The sequence below is a fragment of the Pyricularia grisea genome, chromosome I (assembly GCF_004355905.1).
Source record: "Pyricularia grisea strain NI907 chromosome I, whole genome shotgun sequence".
NCBI classification, from domain to species: Eukaryota; Fungi; Ascomycota; class Sordariomycetes; order Magnaporthales; family Pyriculariaceae; genus Pyricularia; species Pyricularia grisea.
Window position 1 is genome coordinate 3,320,165 of NC_044973.1, and position 22,211 is coordinate 3,342,375.

Here is a 22,211-nt window from a genome sequence, read left to right on the forward strand (position 1 = left end):
TGTGAGAACAACACAAACGGGATGAACCTGTTGCATTCAACTCAACGATGACTTTTGTTTCTTTTTGTTTTTCTTCTGTTTATTCTTTCTGCCCTTGACTGGATCGGCAGCGTTTGAATCGATCTCGTCAGGGCCAGATAATCCCTTTGCTGCGTCATGTTGCACATGGTCGAGCCCAACCTCGGCACGCGCGGGCCTGGAACCCTGCATCTGCTCTTCCCGAGGCGTGCAATCACCACCATCGTCACCAATAGCGTCATATTCTAGATCATCAGACCGCGCTTGCTGCTGCGTCGGCTGTCGCTTCTGTTTCTTGGACCGCCCCAGCCCGCTCCGGCCCGGCTCGTCGTCCTCGCTGCTGTCTTGGTCGTTGCGCTGCCGCTTCGCGGCCGACTTGTCACTACCGCCTCCGCCCTTCTGCTGCTGCTGCCTTCCTACCAGCCGCGCGCGCAACTTGTCGTTCTGCCGGGACGCGGCCGTCGCAGCCGCCGCCGCCGCCTTGGGTGCGTGACCGAGGCCGGTGTTGGGGTCTGCGACCGCTCGCAGGGGCGGCTCATCTTCGTCGTCGTCGTCGCCGTCGCCGTTATTTACAGCGGTGGCTGCTGGTCTGCCCTTGCCGGCCAGGGATGAGAAGGAAGCCGTCTTTGTCGTTGTCGCCGTCCCGTTCGTCGGTGCGGCGGAGGGTTGCGGTCGCTTGCTTCGGTACTTTTGCAGAAATGACATGCGAGACGTTGCGAGCGATATGCGGTTCTGGAGCTCCATCTGGACGGCTCGCGACGGTGGCTTTGGCAGCGAGGGGGGACTCCCGGTCGACGCCATGGTTTGTTTTTTCTTGGTCGGGCACTGCGGGATACTGGTAGTGTCGGAGGGGGTTTTTTTCTTCTTCTTTCTTCCTCCCCTTCTTATGTGGGGTTATAAGGAGTGGAAGTGATCAGCAAGAATATCAGTAATAATAGCCTAAACTAGTTTTTTTTTTTAAGCTTTATATGGTTATGACTTTTTGAAGATGTGATACGAAGTAAAACAATTTCGCGGGGGAATTGTTCCCAAACATCTTTAGCCTGTCGGTTTCTGAAAATAAAGTGGGACTGGATCTGTATCTTATCTACGATCAGTTATTGTCTACCTACCTTACAGTAGGTACCTAGGTAGTTGCTAGGTAGGTAGTTGATGGGGTAGGCACTTACCTACGTATTAACCTATTGCGACTTGGATTGTTTATATTAGCATAGATATTATTAAATATTCGATCATTGAATCAACTGATGATATTAATACCATGTGCAAATAAGGGTCGTTGATGGAAATAGTTACGTGAAATGGTGGTATCCAGTATTCCTGTCTGGGGTTAAAAAGTGGATTACTTTGGAGGTCTGTGGGCGGTGATAAAAGCAGTTGGCCAGTCTACTTCAGCATTTCGTTAAATTACCTAGCACAACAGAATCCACCCAAAACAACGAGCATCTGTTCTGTTAATTGACGATTAATTGCAGCTACTTGTTGTTGCTGTATCCTCAAAAGTTATAAAGTACATAATCCACCCAAAGCCAAAAGAAACACAGCTTTCGATTCTGTGACAACATCGAATAGACCGATCTGCAACCGATCACTCTTTGACTTCGTCGTTTGCAGGATAAAACGTCACTGGGACACCTTGTCCAGGGGCACCGACAATCTCAGCCTTGTGGTACTGTGCATCCCAGTCGCCGCAGTACTCGATCCTCTCATACTTTTGGAAGAGAAGGACCACTAAAATGTTGACTCGTTAGCATCGTCTCAAAAGTTTTTTTTTTTTTTTTTTTTTTTTTTTTTTTTTTTTATGTTTAAAACTTAATATCACTGTCAAGTGGTTTCTCAAACTTACAGATATAAGCCATCTCGGTCATGGCAAAGTTCTGCCCTACGCAGATCCTAGGCCCACCGTTGAAGGGCACATACGTCCACGGCTTAGGCGTCCAGTGATCCCATCGATCCGGGGAGAAGACGGCCGGGTCGGCAAACGTCTCGGAGACCTCTGGGTAAATGTCCCTCCGACGCTGCATCGAAAGCGCGCTGTAGACGACGATGTCGCCCTTGAGGACGGCGATGGGCGGCTTACCGTCGGGGCTGGGCAGGCTCGAGTCCTCGAGGGCGGCGCGGATGTTGTACGGCACGGCCGGGTACATGCGCAGCGTCTCGTTGATGATGTGCGTCAGGTACGTGAGCTCCTTGAGGTTCTCGTACGTCGGCTTGTTGCCGAACGGGCCGACCACGCGCAGGATCTCTTGCCTCAGCCGCTTGACGACCTCGGGCGTCTTGCAGAGGTGGTAGATGGTCCACGACAGGGTCGCCGCCGTCGTGTCGCGTCCGGCCAGCAGCACCGCCATGATCTGGTCGCGGATCACCTTGCGGTCGCGAGAGTAGCGTGCGATGTTGTGCAGGAAGGTAAAATCCTTGTCCGTCTTGGAGAGCTTCTCGAGCTCGTCGGGCGGCAGGGCTAGGGCCTGCTCAATGTATGGCTCCATGAACTTTTCGATGTACTTGATGCCGGCGTTGTACCTATGCCTGGGGAGGAAAGGGGCTGCGGGCCTGAGATTTGTGACAATAGTGAGCATTGATGTCATGCATGAATTCTGACTAGTCGAGCTTGTTCAAAGTGTCTTATGACTTACACCAAGATGGTCAACATCATCTGGATACGCTGGACCTCGTTGAAGTAGTTGGCAAACTCGCTGTGGGCGCTGAGGCGGGGGGACTTTTTGTCAGCCTTTGCACTCTCGTTTAGATCTCCTCCACAGACAAGACCCCTAACCGTGGGATACTACTCACTCTCTCAAGGACTTGACAGACTCGCCAAGGAGGAAGTCGGTGGTGACATCGAGTGTCAAGCGGTAGAAAAGGTTGGCGAGATCGACAGACTGACCGGGAGGGGGCAGCATGCTGAGCATCTCATTGGTCCAACGATCAAAGATGTCGAGGTCGCGGACCTTCTCCTTGATGAACATGGGTCGGATCAGCGACCGACTGTCGTGCCACAGCTGCCCGTCGGTGGTGAAGATGCTGTCTCCCAAGAAGGGTGACCAGATCTTATGGAAGTGGTACCCCTTGCCAAAGTCGGAGAACTTGCTTGTCAGGATGGTCTTGACGTGCTCGGGCTCTCTGGTCAGGATGAAGCGGACCGAAGGGGTCGTAAGAGTGATCTCGACGCAGTTTGGCGAATCTGGAGAGCCGTGGCGGTCATAGATGCTATTATAGAGGCTGAGAAGATCGTTTTTCATTTGTCGCCATCCTGCCCAGCAAAACCAAACCCCGGCTGTGAGAGTTTAAAAAAATGTACCGTCAGTAATCTGCACCTTTTTTCTTTCTTTCTTGACAACATTCTTCCACAAAAATGAAGCTCATACCTGTGAAGATGTTGCTGGCAATCCTCGGTGCCCTGACGCCGCCGCCGCCCCTTTTGGCGATTCGGTAATCCACGAGTGCCGCCTGAATGAACCAAGCCACTACATAGACTCCCACCAGGAACCCAGCCAGGGGTAATGGGCGGACTTCTATTAACCCTCCAAACATTTTGGCTTTGGCTGCCTTTTAGAGGGAGTTTTTGTAGGGGATACTTCGGTTTCCTTTTCTTGTACTTTTTTTTTTTTCAGATGCGGTGTCTGAGTTGGATCGAATAAATACACGCAAGTATGGCGCAGCAAGTATGAAGTAGCTGTGCTAGGTATGGGAAAAGAGGGAGTGCTTGATTTAACTACTATTCCAAAACTCCGAGCACTGACCTCAGATTCAAATTTCTGCGGTACAGCCGCTCGCTCCCACTGCGCATGCAAGGAGGAAACAGTATGTAAAATAAAATAAAAAAAAATAAAATAAAACAAAAAAGCTCACATGCGATAATCGAGATGATGAAACATCGGCATCATCTTCCCCGCATCGTCAACCCCCCCAATTCAAAAAAGCTAGCTATTGAAGGTCAGGCCAATGGGACCTCGTCGCCAGAGGTAGGTCCTTTGGGATGGATGGTGTGAAGCTTCGCTGTAGGGGTATACGCTGTAAATCGGGGAGGACCTCCGTCGATTTCCCCAGATCGGCTTGAAAGGTTCTCCACCGCATGTCGTTGCCTAACAAGTTGTGCACTCGTCAGCTTTTCCAAAACAAAGTCTCGTCGGTGACAGCCTTCAAAAGGTCGGTCATCTAGACTCTGGATCCCTAGCACAATATCACAGATCCAGGTTGGCAGTTTCCAAAACGCATAGAAATGGCTGCGAAGTACGTAATGGGCCGTTCCGGTCGCCCTCGTGCAGGGTCTCGTCCCTGAATGTCTCGCCACAGACACCAAATTAAGACGTATGCATAGTCCAGCCCAGGGGTCGTCGTGTAAGTGCAACTGCATCCCGCTTCTGTCAACTTCTTTTGGACCAAAGCTACCTACACAGTATCAAAGCAGTAAAAAAAATCCCCGTCTCGTGCCCAGAGGCATATCACGATATATATTTGTAAGGCTGATTACGTGGTAGTCGATAAAAGAGTGGCATATCTCACCGACAAAGTGTGGCTTCAGTCTATCTTTCAACTCTAAAACCAAAGGTTGGAAAAGTTTGCTCAACTATAAACCTGATTTTATCGAATATATGTGATATTAATAGCTTGCTTTACCAATAGTCTAGAATATAGAGTGTAAGAGGTAGAATAGATGACGTGACGCTCTGTGTGCGTGTCGCCTGACCTAAGTGGTTACTTCACCTTTCTTTTTCTCTCTCTTCTGGCAACATCGGCCCAGACCGCAACATTTTTATTGTATATATTTCAGTCTTGGCACAAACAAAGCAAAGGTGCAGACGTTCCAGCCGATAGCCAGAGATTTTCTCTGTGTGTACATAAGGTAATGCATTGAGTTTCAGCCGAATCGAGTTTTGATCCCATCTCCCCGAACGAAACACATATTGGGCACGGACGATGAGGGCCTGTCATGGTGCCACACGCACAGCCGCGCGTTCTCTCCCGAGGTTTTGAGGATTTAGGGAGAGGGCATGTTCTTTTTAACCCCTCATCAAGCAGTATGCACCGAGGGTAGGGGGCTTTTTCATCATATGCAACGTCATCCTTTTTTTTATATGACCCCTGAAAGAGCCTGAGATTAGGCAGATTTCCAGTGTTCTGGATGTGACCACGGTATGAACTTGAGATAATGGCTCACGTACGTCGTACGAAGTCGAGAGGGTTAAGTTCCAACATCCTGGCACAGTATGGAGAAGAAATATATATTACTGCAATGTAGTGCACATCTCCAGGTATAATGAATTTTCATGCTGTGTCAGTCTTTTAGAGCCTAACCGTTCAGTCACTGTAGATTCTCTTATTTTCACTGTGAAAGCAGTTGAGCTTGCAACAATAATGCATATACGAAGCATATTCATACTCGGGTGATTTGCTAAGGGAAAAGCCCCAGATATGGATAGAATGTCGATTCAGTCCCCCAGCCGTACACCATATTGGAAAGTGGGTTTCCTTGCAACCTAGGTAGCTTGATACTGTTGTGAGCAGAAAGAGTCATGACATTTCCTGGCTGAAATCTTGAATAAAAGTATGGGAATGCGCCCAAGAATAGTTATGGTATAAACCTACGAACTAACTTAGCTATGGTCCGGGGAGTAGTGGATCGCTACTCGAGTCAAACAAAACGATGGGGTACTTCTATTACATCTTCATCCTCCAGTTCTAGCCTTTTCTTGGGCCGCCATCCGAAGTTTTCTGTCTAGTAAATCTGACTATAAGATAGCCAAGGGAGGAAAGCCACAGAAACAAAATAGAAAAAAAATCGGACGAAGAACTAACAAAATATCAGGTTTCTTTGTTTTATGCTAGGATGTCGATTCTGACGCGTGGGCCGTAATCCTTTTGTTGTTTGTTTGTTTTGTCGAGCCAGACCACAGTCCCTTGTCAGGGCGAATGACTGGCCGAAAGCCTCTTCCAAGTTAGAGTTTTTTGCCCACTCGCTACCTTGTTCATGTACTTCCGGCTCCGTTTTTCTCCTTTGGTCTTCTTTCCTCCGAGTCCATCTAGGCCCGGCTCCTTGTGCTAGAGGAACCAAGCGGCCGTGGGGCCTCCGCCTGAGGTGAGCTTTAGCCTCTCTTAGTATTGAGAGTATGTAGCCATGTCGCCCTATGCCATACTTTGTTGCTGATTCAGACTTGATGTGAGTGGGTGACATCAGGACTGCTTGTTTATAGGTGAGACACGCTCCACGTGATTGCCTGGTAGAGAGATGAATCTCTTTCATGGTTAGTAGAGGATACGAGCAGAATCTTTGGTATATATGGGGGATTTCATGAAGCAGCCACTCATAATAATTAGCAGGTACACCTAACATATATAGTCTGCATCCGTATTGAATATTTATTAACTGTACAAGCGAGTAGGATCAACTAGCTAGCATGCATGTAAATAGGTAGATAGGGCAGTAGGTAGATAGATAAATAGATATCTAGGCAAGTAGTTCAGCAGATAAATACCATGCCGGGACGAATTCGAGTAGCAGTTTAGGCATTTCAATGTTTTCACTTGTATAGGTATTGATGGAACTCCAAAATGACTACTAACTACCTATGTACTGAATGAATGCGGCTGCTTGAAGAGAACCCCATATATATAGATCACGGTATGAGCTTTTTGATGCGTAAAATCAGACCCTGTGTGTAGCCCAACTATGGTCCCATATCTCTAGTACATTTGTATTTTAGGCTGATTTTCTGAGGCGACATTCCTCCATACAGCGGGATTATCATTGACTAAGAAGTGAATCGCCTCATTCACGGCTTAAATGTTGGGCAGGAAATTTTTATCGTCTGTAAGTCATGTATTTACACTATTGCCACGTCTCTTTTCTTCACTAGAACTTCGATACTTCAATATATAGAACGAGGACAAAATGCATATCTCCACCTATTGCCAAGCAACCATGCCGCTGATACCTGCTTGCAACAGCTCTTGCTCAAAATTGTCCCCCTTCAGGCGCCCCAACGCGTCACTTGATGCCCAAAGAGCATTTCTAGTGTCTAGATGAGCAACTGGCTCCATCCCTGGCGCTAAAATCTCAGGTATCTCTTTTTAGCCTATCAAAAAGCTATACAGTTTTTAACAGCCTTCTTTGCGACCGACATCTTCCAGCATCACTGGGAGCACAGCAGGAAGGAGGAGCAGGCCACGAGATCCTAGAACGCCAGGAGAAGAAGTATTCAAGTAGCATAAAAAATAGTGAGTTCTTTTGCTTGTAAAGAGATTAGTTATCAAGCAGTCCATTCCAGTAGTTAGCAGCCGCTTTTGGGAGAGACCAAGTCTGACGAGAATAAGTCTGATGAGAATAAGACCAATATCAGATACCTCCCTGACTACTTAACTAGGTAACTTTTTGAACGCCTACCTATTTACACCGAAATATCTGTTTATTTACATAAAGATTCCGGTATACTCCTTCTAGAGGAGAGTTTTTGGGAGGTACGCAGTCTAGAAAAGGGGTTGCCTGCATCAAGCCAACGATAGTGAAGACCGACGTTTCACCACCCACCAAGTAACTAATGGAGGGTATCAGCCTTCATCATGGATTTTATTCAGTCTCATCGGTCCATAAATCAGTCTATATTCATGATAGTGTATCCTAAATGCCTTGGTAGACACAACTCTCGAACCCCTTTCCATCTTGGGGAACTCTTATGTGTTGTCTCACTTTGGGGGCAGGCAGGGACCATCAGCTGCCTTACATGATGGCGGCGTCGTCTCTGCGCCGAAACAAGCACAACGTTAGCGATGTGATTTCCGTCTGGGGGGGGGGGNGGGGGGTGGGAGGTGGCCAAAGATTCTTACTATACGTGCAGAACAGCGGCGTCACGCCGTTTTGGCATCGAATGCAGTCGCTGTCATCGACGCATGGACCTGAATGACCATACAGTTAGTACAAAGTCTTTGGAGCCCCTGCCATCTGCTTGATATGTGATGATGTTTGCTTTATGAAAGGGTGAAAGTACCTCCTAGACCATTTTGATGTTTACCACCCTGCGCCATGCTAATAGACGCCATAGCAAGAAGTGAGAAAATGGTAGGGAAATACATGGCGATTGCTTTTTCTCCGTTTGGTAAAGTAAATGCGGTTTTGGAGTATGTACAGTGGAGATATGTGTGTTCAGTCGATCGAAAATGGTGCTTCTGATATTGGAACTGTTTGAATGAAACTGCGGTTTGCATCCCAATTTATACAGATTCTATGGAAATTAGGCTTAGAGCATCTAGTTCTAAAACTAGAAATAGTATACATGGTATATCCCAATGTTTACTTTTTTATTATGGTCACATTGCTATGACTGACGCTGGTCTTAAAAAAGTCAGAAATCACGAACAGTAAAATGAGCTAGCCTGAATAGTGAAATTCTGATAAAGTATAGCCTTAACTATATAGGTTTAACTGGAAACATGCTAGAAAGGGAAAAAATGGCAAAACATAAACCTATGCCAACTATTGCAGATAAAACTCTCTCGAATAAGGTAGGGCAAAAGTCTGGGAGGGTGCTTGGTTGGAATTACACCCAATTTCCCTGCCGTTTTTTATATATATATATATATATATATATATATTATTTATCGCGAGCGATATACCTTATTGTCTATGAGCCTGGCATCCCTCGAGGTTGTATTCACAAAATGCGTGAACTTTTGGTACAAATGATTAGATGTATGTAGGTCACAACGGCTTTTACCACTCCCCAATCGGGATGAATGCAATGACTCAATAACTGCGGAAGGGATCCGTATGTTCCAGAGGGGGTGTGTGGTCTTTTACACCATCTCTGTACTGCCATTCCCGATAACAAGAGAAAAAAAAGAACAAGAAAAAAGACTTTTTACAAAGTGTCCGAATTCCGAGCTGACATTGCAGTCCACTGCCAAGGCCCTGGTCAACAAATGTTGTATACCTACCGTAATTAAACAACATGGGTGTACCTAGTGTACCGTATGCAGTTGATTGCGCGGCAAGTGGGTACAAAATAACATTGGCGGGACTGCAGAAAACTACTACCACAGTAGAGAAAATCCCTGTTGGTTCCCTCACAAGAAGGAGATCAATTCCGAAGGCGGCATGTACCCACTTTGATGTGTTGAAGGATTCGATTGTGGATAGGAGCTTTGCTTGATTTGGCAACATATCAACCAGTAAGCAAGGGATGGGAAAGAGTGGCAGCCGTGCGGTTCGAAGGATTCGATCATACGACAAATACACTTCAACGATGTCTTGCAGCAAATCAAGGCTAATATAATCACTTGGCAAAAATATTTTACTTGTCTTCCATCTGGCCGGTATTCGATGCAGGCGACAAAGATTCATTGTGTTTGCCAGTTTTTACTTTGTTGCTGCCAGTCCACAGAACGTCTTTCTCGACACGAGATTTGATTTTGCTACAAAGGAAAAAAAAAAAAAAAAAAAAAAAAAGAGAGAGAGAGAGAGAAGAAAAAGAAAATGCAGCAGCCTGTGACTTCTGACCAGCAAATTCCAACTGCATCCAAAGATATCAACAACGTCGAAAAAGAAGCTGCTCAAGATAGTAGAGTCACCCCGACAAGCAATACAAATACACCAGATGCACTACCAGAAAAGGTCTTTCATACGGGATGGAGGCTTCACGCCTTGACTGCAGGGTGATGATTATTTTTATTTTTATTCTTCATCAACTTAAATCAACCAATTCGCAAAACTCTGCTAACCCCCCCGACTGAAAGAATGTGCATTGGTCTGTTGCTTTCGTCCCTCGAGACAACCATCGTGAGCACATCGTTGGTCTCCATCGTGGACCAGCTCCAGGGTTTCGACAGCGCCAGCTGGATTGTCACCGCGTATCTCGCCACCAATACTGGTATTTATTCTGGATTCGATTCTTAGACTCACCCCCTGAATCGCCGTGCCACTGAACACAATGACTACCCAGGCTTCCTCATCATCTACTCCAAGCTGAGCGATATCTTGGGTTGTAAGATGATGCTGCTCACCGCGCTCGTCATCTTTACGATATTCTCAATCGCCTGCGGGGCTTCCAATTCCATGACATCTTTGTAGGGCGTTGAATTTTTCTTTTTGTTTCTCGAATATACCCAACTCAATTGTCCGTCTTTCTTCTAACTTGGACATCATGCCCACTCATCAGAATCATCTTTCGAGCTCTCCAGGGTATGGGAGGCTCGGGTATATACTCACTATCCACATTGATGGTGCCTCTGATGGTCCCGCCCGCCAAATTCGCAACATACATCACCATTGTCACGTCCATCTTTGCCATCTCTAGTGTCCTCGGCCCAGTTGTCGGAGGGGCCATCGCGGACAACACCTCCTGGCGATGGGTCTTCTATATCAAGTAGGTGGTGGCTCAGCGCCAATATTCTGCAAGGTTACTAGCCCATAAGACCAACACTGACTTTGAACCTCATTGTCTTCATCAGCGGTCCCGGAGGAGCACTCTCTGCATTGTTGGTGGCGTTCTCGGTGCCCTTTGGCTTCCCGTACGGAAATTCCAGAGTGTTTCTTGACAATCTGCGCTCGAAGCGGACCTGGAGGCGCATCGACTTTGCCGGCGCCTTTGCTTCCTTGGCTGCATCCATCCTCCTGATATTTGCCCTCCAGCAAGGCGGAGTCATGTACCCCTGGAACAGTGCCCCCATAGTGTCTACCTTTGTTCTATCAGGAGCTCTTTGGGTTTTCTTGTTGGGATGGGAGCGGTGGCTATCAGCTAGAAACGGCGTCTGTGAACCGGTCTTCCCTCAGCGGCTCCTTACCAACAGATTCGTCTTGGGCTTACTCTTGTGCGTTGAGTGCTTCATCTCACTCTCTCCTTTTCCCCTGCTCCTCGCCTCATAGCATCTATCAAAAGGTCTCCGTGCTAAAAAAAGAAAAAAAAATTGTCCAAATAAAGAAATGGATTCCTCACAGGTGCACCTTTTATGACGACCATCGTCAACATCCCACAGCGATTCCAGACCGTCAACTCATTCTCCGCCATCGACGCCGGCATCCGCATGCTGCCCCTCCTGCTGCTCACCCCCGTCGCGAGTGCGCTCTCCGGTCTCATGGTCGCGAAGCTGAAGGTCCCGCCTCTGTTCGTCTTGCTCCTCGGAGCCGCGCTCCAGTGCCTCGGGTTGGGTCTGTTCAGCTCTATAGATGATTCCAGCCTGCAAGTCCCCCCTGCGCAGTTCGGCTACCAGGTCCTGATGGGCCTTGGGTTCGGCTTCAGTCTCTCGACGATTCTCATGATGGCGACCATTGTGGTTGCGGAGAAGGATCTTGGTGAGCGAGAGAGCCCTTTACGAAAACAAAAGCCCCTTGAAAAATTCTTTACTCTCCTCATTCTGGATATTGAAGCTGACCAGTGTCATTCATCTTTTCTTTTTTTTTTCGTCATAAAAAAAAGCCGTAACCATGGGCGCTGCAACACAACTCCGTGTACTCGGCGGAACGATAGGTCTCGCCGTCGCGGCCGCGCTCCTGCTCGACCACATCAGATCCGAAGCCGCCAGGTTCCTGACGCCGACTGAGCTGTCGAGCGTGCTTGCTTCGTCGGGCAACATCAAGTCGCTGTCGGCCGAGAAGCAGCTCGAGACGAGGATGGTTTTCGCCGCGGCTTATTCGCGTCAGATGAGGGCCATGCTGTACTTTTCCGTCGGTGCCTTGCTGTCGGTGCTGCTGCTTGTCGAGAAGAAGCCGAGGCGAGTGGTCGACAAGACGGCCGGCCAGAACCAGGAGGCGTCTCCGTCTAGTTGATGTGACTTTGTGGCACAGGCCGATGTCGTCTTGATGGTATTTTGGGTTTACAAAGAGAGACCGCTTAGTAGTTAATACTCACATATATAACCACCCAGTGTAATACGGACGGAGAGGTCCAAGTACGTACTTGACTACTCACTTTTCCTGGATTTGAGCAACTAATGCGCAAGAAGGAAGCATGACTTATAGTGAACAATACAAAGAAAACCGAGGTTCAATAGTCCGAATGCTTGATTGATTGTTCTAGTACTTCATACAGTTGCATATCCGTATCCTCATCTATCTACATTGGTATTCAGGGAATCTAAAAAAAAGGCAGCATGGACCAACAGATCTAGCTCATAAATCTCCCATGATACCTTGCCGAAGTGATGATTCCAGTAAAGTTGAGTGAGGTAAGGTACCTTGTATATGCCCAACCTGGGTGATTGATCCTACCCTATCATTGCTAGCTCCCATTTAATTTTAATCTAACAAAGTCTCATCAAGACTACATGCTGTTAAAAAGTAAGCACTTAATAACATGTAAAGGACCCGAGGGACTGCACACATACGTACTTCCTGAGCTGCATTGTGCTTCAAGTTCATACTGGGCACATGCTCAAGCATTGCAAATCCAGCACAAACACAAAAAGAAGCCTTGACATGCATCCATTAATGCAGTGCAACTAGAGCCGCAGGTGGTTTCGTGGTATGAAGGTGCTTAAAGCCCCCTATCGCTGAGATCTAAATTCAACCCAGGTTCAGTCCAGATTAGCAGCTGCGCATTATAAATTCGCTTCTAAAAGAAGCCAAAGAGCAAAAAAAAAAAAAAAAACCTACCGCGGAAACAGAAACCAGGGGCCGGGGCACATGAGCTCTCTTACAGCTTCCTGTTCATAATCGACTCCCTTTCTCGCATAGGGAGAGGAGTGCATCGATTCGGCCTTCACACCGAGGCCAATCAGCAGCTTCTTCATTGAGTCGAGGCCAAACTCCTCGGCGATGGTCATTGCCCAGCCTCCACTCTTTGGAGTGTCGAGGACCGCGCCCTTCTGCAAAAGAAGATAGACCATCGCCGGGTACTCGGCCTGGACGGCCAGGACGATCGGCGGTGGCGTGCCGCGGTTGGGGTCCGCCTCGCCCTTTTCGATCAGCAGCCGCACCATCTCGAGATCGCAGCGTCGCACCGCCACGCTCAACGCCGTCGCTGGGGAGGTTCTGGAAATGTTGCAGTCTGCTCCGGCTTCCAGCATGTAATCCACAAGCTCCATGGCGCCGGCCGCGACGGCCTTGTACAGCGGTTGTTGCTTCACCAGCAGGTTGGCCACCTTGTAGTCGGGTGTCAAGCGACGGTGATAGATGCTCATGGCTGGCTGGTCCACCATTGCTGGCTCCGGGCAGTTGAGGAACGACTCGCTGCTGCGTTCGACCAGGTACTTGACCATGACCAGGTTGTTCCGCGCGGCGTGGTGAGCCAGCCGACGACCCATGGGCGTAGACCTGCTCACGAACAAGCCGTTGGAGTGATGCGAGGAGAGTGGAGTGAAATGGGGTCCGCCCAGGGGAGCGAGGTGCTCAAACACGTCTGGCGTGTGGGCGTGCAGTAGCGCTTCCTTGAGCGGCCAGTGAAACCAGGAACCGTTAGGGTTCCATGTCATGTCAAGGCCCAGCAGGAAATGGATGAGTCTGGTGCTGCCGCCTTGCTTGGATATGTTGGCGACCAGGTTCAAGATGACGTTGTTGGAAAACTCCTCGGCGTACTGCTTCTTTGTGTAGATGCCAGTTTCCAGATAGTTGAGCAGTTTGAAAGCATTGAGGCCGCCATGTGCCGACGCGATCATCTGGTGGCCGTGGAACGGGTACTGATTTCGCAAGGCGGAAGTGTTTGGGGGTGGGTACCGCGGCGCCATGTACCAGAACTGCGCGATCAGATCGACGTCGCCAAGGTACAAGGCCACGTTCAACAGGAGATGCTTCAGAGCCAGAGGGTTACAATATTGCAGACCGCGGCAGGCTTCTGTGCCCACAAACATTCTGTAGTTGAAGTAGCCAAGATACTGGTTGTGAAGGCAGCAAAAGTTCTCCCAGAATCCGACTTGGCACACTGTAGTCGTGATAGACAGCACGGCATCCGTGTCATCACCCTGTTTGATGCCTTTATACCTGCACAGAATGGCAACAGCTTTGCGAAATAACACATCCGGGCACCGCCGGTCGGTGATGTTTGGCTGATGGAGTATGCGCTGGGCATAGTAGCGTTTAATCAACGCGAACCACGGCGTATCATGGTCACCATTGCGGTAATATTCGGCCTTTTCAGGGTTGTGTAAAAGGTCATCGCAGACAATACTGAGTGGCCCATCTAACAGACGCGTGCGGAACATTTCTTTGTCAACGATGTATTGGAAATTCCCTGTGGCATTCGGTAAGTAGTCTGTATATCATCATCATAATCATCATCAAAAACATGTAGACGAGTGGTGATGCTTACGGTTGACGAGCCTCAGCCTGAGTGCTCTCTTGAATGACCTCGCTGGGATAGCGAATTGCACCACGAGCTCAAGAAGCTCCGGAGGAAACTTGAACTGGTAGGACTCCTCCTCCTCCTCCATGTTGGTGTGCGTGGTATGGACTTGGCCTTTTCGTCGTCCCTTTCTTTTTGGTTTCTTGATGTTATCAAGATTCAAAGTGGAAGATCCAAGTCGATCAAATGAGCTTGATATGATCCAAACTTTGAGCCAAAGACTGGCACCTGGATCTTGGCTGGTGACAATGTGAAGTCAATGTGAGGTGAGTAGACAGGTAAAGCAGGTGGAGAGAGAGGTAAGGTAGGTGGGAAGGCAAGTGGGTAGGCACGTAAACGGGCACGTAGGTAAGGTAGGTAGGCAAACGCGTAGGTAGGCGGGAAGGTAGGTAAGGTAGTCAAGGTAAGGTAGGTAAGGTAGGGCAAGGTTACCAAGATACGTTGAGTAGGTGGCCTGGTAGGCAAACGTTCCATTTAACACAAACCATGTGCGGTTACGGTGTGATATCACACGCACACAGCTTCCGGTAGATAATTTCCTCATCACCACCATGGCTGCTAGCCATTTCTTTCTTTTCTGTCCACGATACCCCAAAACATAACAGACAAATCTATTTTGATATTACCAAATCCATATACTATTGTCATCAGTCTCTCGTAACCGTCCCTACCTATACATCATCATCACCTAGTCCACTAAAGTATTTTAGCACCTCCCGCGACTTTTCAATATCTGCCAACTGCATTGCCGTGACACCACTCAACTTTTGGTGTATCGAAGCGCCCGCCTCGACGAGGCGTCTTGCAACTACAACATTATCATCATATACCGCCTGGAGTAACAGTACGCTCATATACACAGAGGTATTGTCTATGCGTGCGCCGTATTCGATCAGCTCCATGGAGATCTCTCTGTATCCAAGCGACCATGCATACTCCCACAGCGAAAAATTGGTCAAAGGCGACGCATCACCGTCGGCGCCATAGCTCAAGAGGAGTTTGACACACTCCAAGTGGCCAAATGTTATAGCCATGAAGATCGGTGTGCGGTCGAAGGAGTTCTTGATCTCGGTATCACTACCAGCGTCAAGAAGCATCTTGGCAACGTCCGCACGACCATACTCGCACGCCTGGTGAAGAGGGGCACCGTGAAATGCCGAGGACTTATGGAGGTCGTCGATGTTGGCGTTCGCGATTCTGAACTGTAGCACGTCGACTGGATCCGCAACCACAGCCTCCGCAAGCGTCTTTTTGATATGCATGCCATCTGTACCGTCATACCCCTTGGCTTTCTTGAGAACCTCTGAGATTCTAGTGCTCTTCCTCAGCTCGGCAATCTCCAGAGCTGTCCTGCCGTCCTTGTTCCTGATGTCGCAGCGAGCTCCCGCGCTCACAAGGATCTTCACCGCCCGGATATCATTTCCTTCACAGCTGTCGTGCAGGGCAGTCTCCCCTTGCTGCCCCTGAGCGTTGATGTCAATACTGGGAACATTCCTGACAATATATTCCATGGCCTGCCAGGCATTATTCACAGCCGCTGAATGAAGCACAGTTCGACCTAGCATGTCTTGACGGTTGACGTCTGCACCGCGTCTGATTAGGAGCTCCACCACTTCCTGAGCGTGGTTGTCCACCGCACGCATAAGTGCAGTGCCCTTGTAGTTGTCTTGGAAATCAATATCGGCGCCATGGTCAAGGAGCAGCCCCGCAACTTCACTAGTGCTACTATAAAAGAGAGGAGTCCACCCTTGACTTGAGTCTGGGATATCAACTTTGATGTCCTTATGCTTAAGCAAAAGCTTGAGGGCAGAAACTTTGTTCCGAATCGCAGCATAATGCAGAGGCGTAAGGATACTCGGTCTATCCTGCCCTGTAAAGTTGGCGTCCACATCTTTGTGCGATAGCAGCTTTTTCAATATGGCGTCATTAGATGTTTTGATGGCCCCGACAAGCGCTGGGAGGAAGTTGTCATTGGAAGGAACCGCGTTGATGTTGACATCTGGCTGGCGCAAAAGCCGGGTTACGAAACGTTCGGCGCCCGAAGCCACTGCTCGCATGAGAGCCGTTGAACCGACCGAGCACTGAATCGCCGCGTCAGCTCCGGCCTTGAGGAGACTTTTCAACTCAGGGAGCGCTTCGTCGCCGCGGTTCGCAGCGTACATCAGCGGTGTCGCCCCATAAATGTCCTGGCTGTCGACATCCCCGCCTTCTTCTATGAGACGCTCCACGACATCAACAAGGCCATGGTGGACGGCAAGATGTAGAGCAGACACATCCCCGTTGATGCTCCACTTCTTGTCTAGGTAATAGAGCGCCTGGACGAAGGATTTCCTATTGGCTTCGTTCAAAAGAAACAGCACCACTCTGTCGTCGTCATCCTTTTCTTCACTTCTGGCAACATGTTTGAAGGCATGTTCCACCGCATACTTGATCAGAGGGTACCTCCTGCAACGGAGCATAAACTGAATCCTCTCGTCAGGGCCGGAGTAGGCGGTTGTAAGACCAACCATCTTCATGTAATTGATACAGTCATGAGCAATAATCCGGTCGCCTTGAGGATAGAGCTTATTTCTTCTTTCGACGAAAAAGCGACTGGTTGTAGGATGGATGACCCGCACGCGATCGTTGCTGTCAACAAACAGTAGTCCCGCGCTCCATGCGGTGATTTCTCGGACAGGTAGAATGTCTCGATCCCTGATGTCCTGGATTCCTGCGTAAACGTAGAGAGCGTGGCCTAGCTCAGCGACACTCAGAGGCCTTTGACCCCAAGCGATCCAAGTCAAAAGCTTGTCAAGGAGCTCTTTATGCTTCCGGCTGGTCAGGCCTCGTTCCATTCGCTTTAGGCTCTCGGAGTACATCTGATCTAGGTCTCCGGTCAAACAGTTCAATGTTCGCTCCAAGTCGCCAACCGTTAAACACTCGGAGAGGGAGTCAACATGAAGGCGTGCCAAGAGAAAGCTGCAGTTAAGCTTTGTGTATTAGTGTGGTTCCTCAAAACAAACCAAGGAGGTATACCACAAGGCAGGTAAGGTTTCTCAAAATTGGTCGCTTGATAAGTGACTCCCAAGAGAAAACTTACATATTTTCAGCCTTTGAAGTAACTGTGTTAATTGCCAGCGCTCTGAGCTCTTCTTCACCAGAGTCAGGCCCAAGGAGGTTTCGTAGTCTCCTGTCCGAGTCCAGTCTTGTTGATACATAGGCTCTTATTCCTTTCGCACTTGGTCGGTACTTCAACTTGGCCCACTTCAGTTCTCTCAAGGTCTGATGCTCGTTTGTACCACTCAGAATTCTAGCTGAGTGGCAACTATCGCACACGACATATGTCGCACTGTCTCTGCTTCGCCAGTAGGCTTTGGCTTCGTTGTCTTCCTTGCGGCAGCTTTGGCAAACCTGCGTTTTCCCAAAGGCTTCAAGGATATCTTGCAAGTAACGAGAGGTGATGATAATCCTGACCCCAGCCTTGATACCATGGAGGGCCTCAACCATAGACGCCCTATCATTGCCACGCACTTCATCAAGGCCATCAAGAATAACGTAAGTCTCGTCGAATTCCTGAAGCTCGTCCTTGAGGAACTCAGTCGCAGCCGCTAAGCTTAATGGTTGTCCATCCTTGGTCGTTGTAGCGCGTGTGTATTCCTCGGTCAGTTTCGATGGAACATGCTGACTCCCCCGTCTCTGCAGAATTTGCTTCATCAAGCTAGCAACAACGTTCTGAGGAGACAGTGACTTCTCATGGTCGAAACTGCAAAAGGCAATCACCACCGCTACGTTTTCTTCCTTGTACTGCCTGACAAGATGCGCGTAGACCGACGCAGCGGCAACCGATTTGCCGGCACCTGGAACACCATAACACCACAATGATCTCAACTGGCCCTCTTGCCATCGTCGAAAGGGACTGAATGCTAGGAGATCGCAGCTGTAAGGATCAGCGGCGCCAAGGACTTCTTCCTGCTTGCGAACAAAGTTGAGTGGAGTGAGCCAGGCCAGTAGCTTGGTGAATTGTGTGTCGCCAAGAACAGTGTTGACATTGCTTAGGTTGTGAAGAAGATCCTGGGTCAGTCGGAAGCTAGACTGCTGGATGAGCATTATCGTAGTTTCCTTTAGCCGGTGGAGTCGTTCGACTATTTTCATGGCCTCTTTCTCCTGAAAGGGCCACCGTAGGTTCGCCATGACCTTCTGAAACCGGCCTTCAGGTATATTGAGTCGGGAACTGATCTCTTCCAGCTGCTCGCGAACCTGAGAGGCGATGCCGTCGGATCCATCAAGGGCTTTGAGTGGTTGGACCCAAGTTTCATCCGCCAGCTCTCCTTTGGTAAGGTCGATCTCTCCCTCAAGCCGCTGGTAAATCAGCCAAGTGAGTGTTATTTCCTCTAGGAGAAGCAGCCGAGACTTGGCACTATTCTTGATACTGCCAATGTAGTTCTTGATTTTCCAAGACGTCTCTACAATGCCAATAATACTCGCCGCAAGACCAATCCCTTCCATTGTTGCTTCAACAGTCCGCAGTATCAGGAAAATCCAGGCACATGCTATGTTGTCAAGCTGCGTTGCGAAGAAGAAAAGGAGAAAAAGAATATGAACGCTTGGGGACGACAAGAAAAGTCCAAAGCTGTGCGATGCTCCAAGTAAGACGGGCTACAATATTCAAGGCAAGGATGACAGGCAGAGACTCGAGGAATATCCCGCTTGAGCACTGCTGATTTGTCAGTACCAATCAATGAGGAGTTATGAGGGGGCGAAGGTAACGTCCTCAGCTTCATCTTCCTGCTGGCAAAGAATAAAAAGCTAACAATAAGTAGGTAGATTGAAGAGCCTGGTCGGCGTCTATGTGAGTGGGGGTCCAGACTGTAACTCCGCTCTGCCAGCTTGAATGGTAAGGCTGTTGTGATAAAATGAACAAAATAAACGCCGAGCCTTCCTGTTCACGGCAATATGTGCCAACCCTAACACGCAGTAAGCAAATCAGCTGTTTTCAAAGCATTGTTACCTCCTTTGATAATGGGTTGCAGACACCCACACCCTCCAGACACAGAAGACATATGACCTGTCTCGCAACAAGAATTGTGATTTAGGCAGCATTTCTGGGGTTGAGTCTGTCGCACTATCTAACAAGTGGAGGGAGAGTACCTAGTTCTAGATGAAGACGCTGACCAGCCAGAAAAAAGGAAATGGATACACATTGGCGGAGCAAGCGCGGGGCGAGATACGAGAAGTGCGTGCCGGTCGCAACAGCCTTGCAACCATAAACGGTTGATATACGCTCCATAGGAGCTATACGAGCAAGAATTGAGGGGTTTTTGAAATACACCACTGCATGAACTGGCAACATCGTCGAATTGCGCCTGAGAAGTATGAGCGAAATACCTACTTCGCAGACTTCCGTCACGATGTCCTTATCAAGGAAATGCACTTGATTGAACATATATGTTGTATACAGTGAAATATACAATATATGCGACAGAATTTTCTGAAACTACCTCTCTAAAGTAGGGAGGGACCTAGGTATTCACATAGATAAGGTAGGTATGTACCTTGTATGCAGGCACTTGGGGGCTACGTTTAGCACGCTGCAAGATACTGCAGGTGTGCATGGGTGGATCAATCAGATGTGCATTAGGTAAGCGAAATGAGCACTCCGGAAATTCCCGTGACACGGCTCGGATTCGGGCACGGGGACTGATAGATGCAGAGCTCTTCCTTGGACCGGTGATGGACCCTTGCAGCTCGTGCAGAAAGACAACAAAAAAGTTCAGAGTACGTCAGTCGTGGCTTCTAGGTAGAACCGGATCAACGGCAACACACAACCACGTACTTCTCTGGTTTTTAGACGCGCTACAAAGACCAATCTCCTCTCTTGTATTTCACTCTTTTTTTTTTCACTCACGTCAAAAGTCACAATGTTCAACGTCGCGCGCAATCGAGTCCTGGCCTCGGCCATCAAAACTTCTCCCAGACTCCCGGGCCTCGCCAGGCCAGCTTTCGCCCAGCAACAAAAGCGAGCTTTGAGCATCCACGAGTACCTATCGGCCGAACTTCTCAGCAAAGTCAGTCTCTGCCCCAGAGCCCATATTCAACGCATAAAAAAAAAAAAAAATAAAAAAAAAAAAACCCATGTCCAGGAGCTATACTAACCTCAACTCAATTCACCACCAAATAGTATGGCGTTCAAGTTCCCGCTGGTAGGGTCGCCAAGAGCGGCGAGGAGGCAGAGCAGGTCGCAAAGGAGATCGGCCACGACGACATGGTCATCAAGGCGCAGGTTCTCGCTGGTGGCCGTGGTAAGGGTACTTTCGACAACGGCCTGAAGGGAGGTGTCCGCGTTATCTACTCCCCGACCGAGGCGCGCATGTTCGCTGAGCAGATGATTGGTCACAAGCTTATCACCAAGCAGACCGGCGCTCAGGGCCGTCCCTGCAACGCCGTCTACATCTGCGAGCGCAAGTTTGCCCGTCGCGAATTCTACCTTGCCATCCTCATGGACCGTGGCTCGCAGAGCCCTGTCATCGTTTCCTCGTCGCAAGGTGGTATGGACATTGAGGGTGTCGCCAAGGAGAACCCGGACGCGATCATCACCACTCATATCGATATCAACACTGGAGTCACTGATGAGACTGCACGCGGCATTGCTCAGAAGTTGGGCTTCAGCGAGCAGTGCATTGAGGACGCCAAGGACACCATCCAGAAGCTGTACAAGATCTTCATCGAGAAGGACATGACACAAATTGAGATCAACCCTCTGTCCGAGACCTCGGACCACAAGGTTATGTGCATGGATGCCAAGTTTGGCTTCGACGACAACGCCGAGTTCCGTCAGAAGGAGATCTTCGAGAAGCGTGACACCACCCAGGAGGACGCCGATGAGGTCCGTGCCGCCGAGTCTGGCCTCAACTTCATCAAGCTGGATGGTGATATTGGCTGCTTGGTTAACGGTGCTGGTCTTGCCATGGCCACCATGGACATCATCAAGCTGAACGGTGGTTCTCCCGCTAACTTCCTTGACGTCGGTGGTGGTGCCACCCCCGCTGCTATCAAGGAGGCCTTTGAGCTCATCACGAGCGACCAGAAGGTCTCTGCCGTCTTTGTCAACATCTTTGGTGGTATCGTCCGTTGCGACCACATCGCCAACGGTCTGATCAACACCGTCAAGACCCTCAACCTGAAGGTTCCCATCATTGCCCGTCTTCAGGGTACCAACGTCGAGCAGGCCCACCAGATCATCAACGACTCGGGCATGAAGATCTTCTCGATCGACGACCTGCAAAGCGCAGCTGAGAAGGCTGTGCAGCTGTCAAAGGTTGTCAAGATGGGTAAGTCGACACCAGTTGTTTCTTTATCAGGCTTGAGGGGCGTAGGGTAACTGTACTAACGTCTTTTTACACAGCTCGTGACATCGATGTCGGCGTTGAGTTCACCCTGGGTATCTAAGAAAAGCAATACCCTACATTATAGACTGAATCACTTCCTCGTTTTTACTCGCCATATTTGTTATTTCTCCCGCATCCCTCTTGTAACAACTTTTCTTGTGCACTTACGGAATTGGCCGGCGATGTCAACTGGATGGTTTACAAATCCTGATTTAATTGGTACCTAGACTTTGGGGCGAACGGGTGATATTACATATATCCATGATTTTGCTACTGCCGAGCAATTAAAAGCAATAGCACTCTGTTGATAAACATGCACCCTGACTATTAGCCATCATCTTTGTTCTCTTGATGGACTCAGCTGTTGAGACACCTGAACCGAAGTGCTTACAACCTACTTAGGTACTGAAGGCACCTGCATATCTCCTTACTTTGCTTAAATTTCTCCCCTGCCGCACACGAGCTATGACCCCAGACAGCAGCCAACGCCCTTCGGCTTCATACGTAGAGATAAGCATTCCGTCCAGGCGCAAAGAAACACTCAATTTTCGATACCAGTAGCCTC

At 49.0% G+C, this 22,211-nt stretch overlaps 5 protein-coding genes across 5 annotated transcripts; 2 read left to right on the forward strand and 3 right to left on the reverse strand.

Annotated features, from left to right (window-relative positions):
* Positions 1–36: 36 nt before the first annotated feature.
* PgNI_06056 (uncharacterized protein) lies at positions 37–819 on the reverse strand (the record flags this gene model as incomplete). Its single annotated transcript, XM_031126085.1, has 1 exon — positions 37–819. The coding sequence occupies one exon, from the start codon at positions 817–819 to the stop codon at positions 37–39; it is 783 nt and encodes a 260-aa protein (XP_030982968.1).
* A 651-nt stretch (positions 820–1,470) lies between these two features.
* PgNI_06057 (uncharacterized protein) lies at positions 1,471–3,641 on the reverse strand. The gene is made up of 5 exons (XM_031126086.1): positions 3,384–3,641; positions 2,809–3,292; positions 2,652–2,720; positions 1,865–2,568; positions 1,471–1,749 (listed from the first exon to the last, which is right to left on the reverse strand). The coding sequence occupies exons 1-5, from the start codon at positions 3,547–3,549 to the stop codon at positions 1,607–1,609; spliced, it is 1,566 nt and encodes a 521-aa protein (XP_030982969.1). The 5' UTR covers positions 3,550–3,641; the 3' UTR covers positions 1,471–1,606.
* A 5,776-nt stretch (positions 3,642–9,417) lies between these two features.
* On the forward strand, positions 9,418–11,924 carry PgNI_06058 (uncharacterized protein). The gene is made up of 7 exons (XM_031126087.1): positions 9,418–9,663; positions 9,745–9,878; positions 9,951–10,074; positions 10,167–10,373; positions 10,459–10,818; positions 10,929–11,299; positions 11,424–11,924. Exons 1-7 carry the CDS (start codon positions 9,485–9,487, stop codon positions 11,771–11,773), a joined length of 1,725 nt encoding a protein of 574 aa, XP_030982977.1. The 5' UTR covers positions 9,418–9,484; the 3' UTR covers positions 11,774–11,924.
* A 670-nt stretch (positions 11,925–12,594) lies between these two features.
* Positions 12,595–18,767, reverse strand: PgNI_06059 (uncharacterized protein; the record flags this gene model as incomplete). The annotated part of the gene is made up of 4 exons (XM_031126088.1): positions 12,595–14,171; positions 14,250–14,409; positions 14,960–17,240; positions 17,362–18,767. 4 exons carry the CDS (start codon positions 18,765–18,767, stop codon positions 12,595–12,597), a joined length of 5,424 nt encoding a protein of 1,807 aa, XP_030982978.1.
* Positions 18,768–20,024: 1,257 nt separating this feature from the next.
* Positions 20,025–21,978, forward strand: PgNI_06060 (uncharacterized protein). Its single transcript, XM_031126089.1, has 3 exons — positions 20,025–20,326; positions 20,440–21,589; positions 21,664–21,978. Exons 1-3 carry the CDS (start codon positions 20,180–20,182, stop codon positions 21,705–21,707), a joined length of 1,341 nt encoding a protein of 446 aa, XP_030982222.1. The 5' UTR covers positions 20,025–20,179; the 3' UTR covers positions 21,708–21,978.
* The last annotated feature ends 233 nt before the right edge of the window (positions 21,979–22,211 follow it).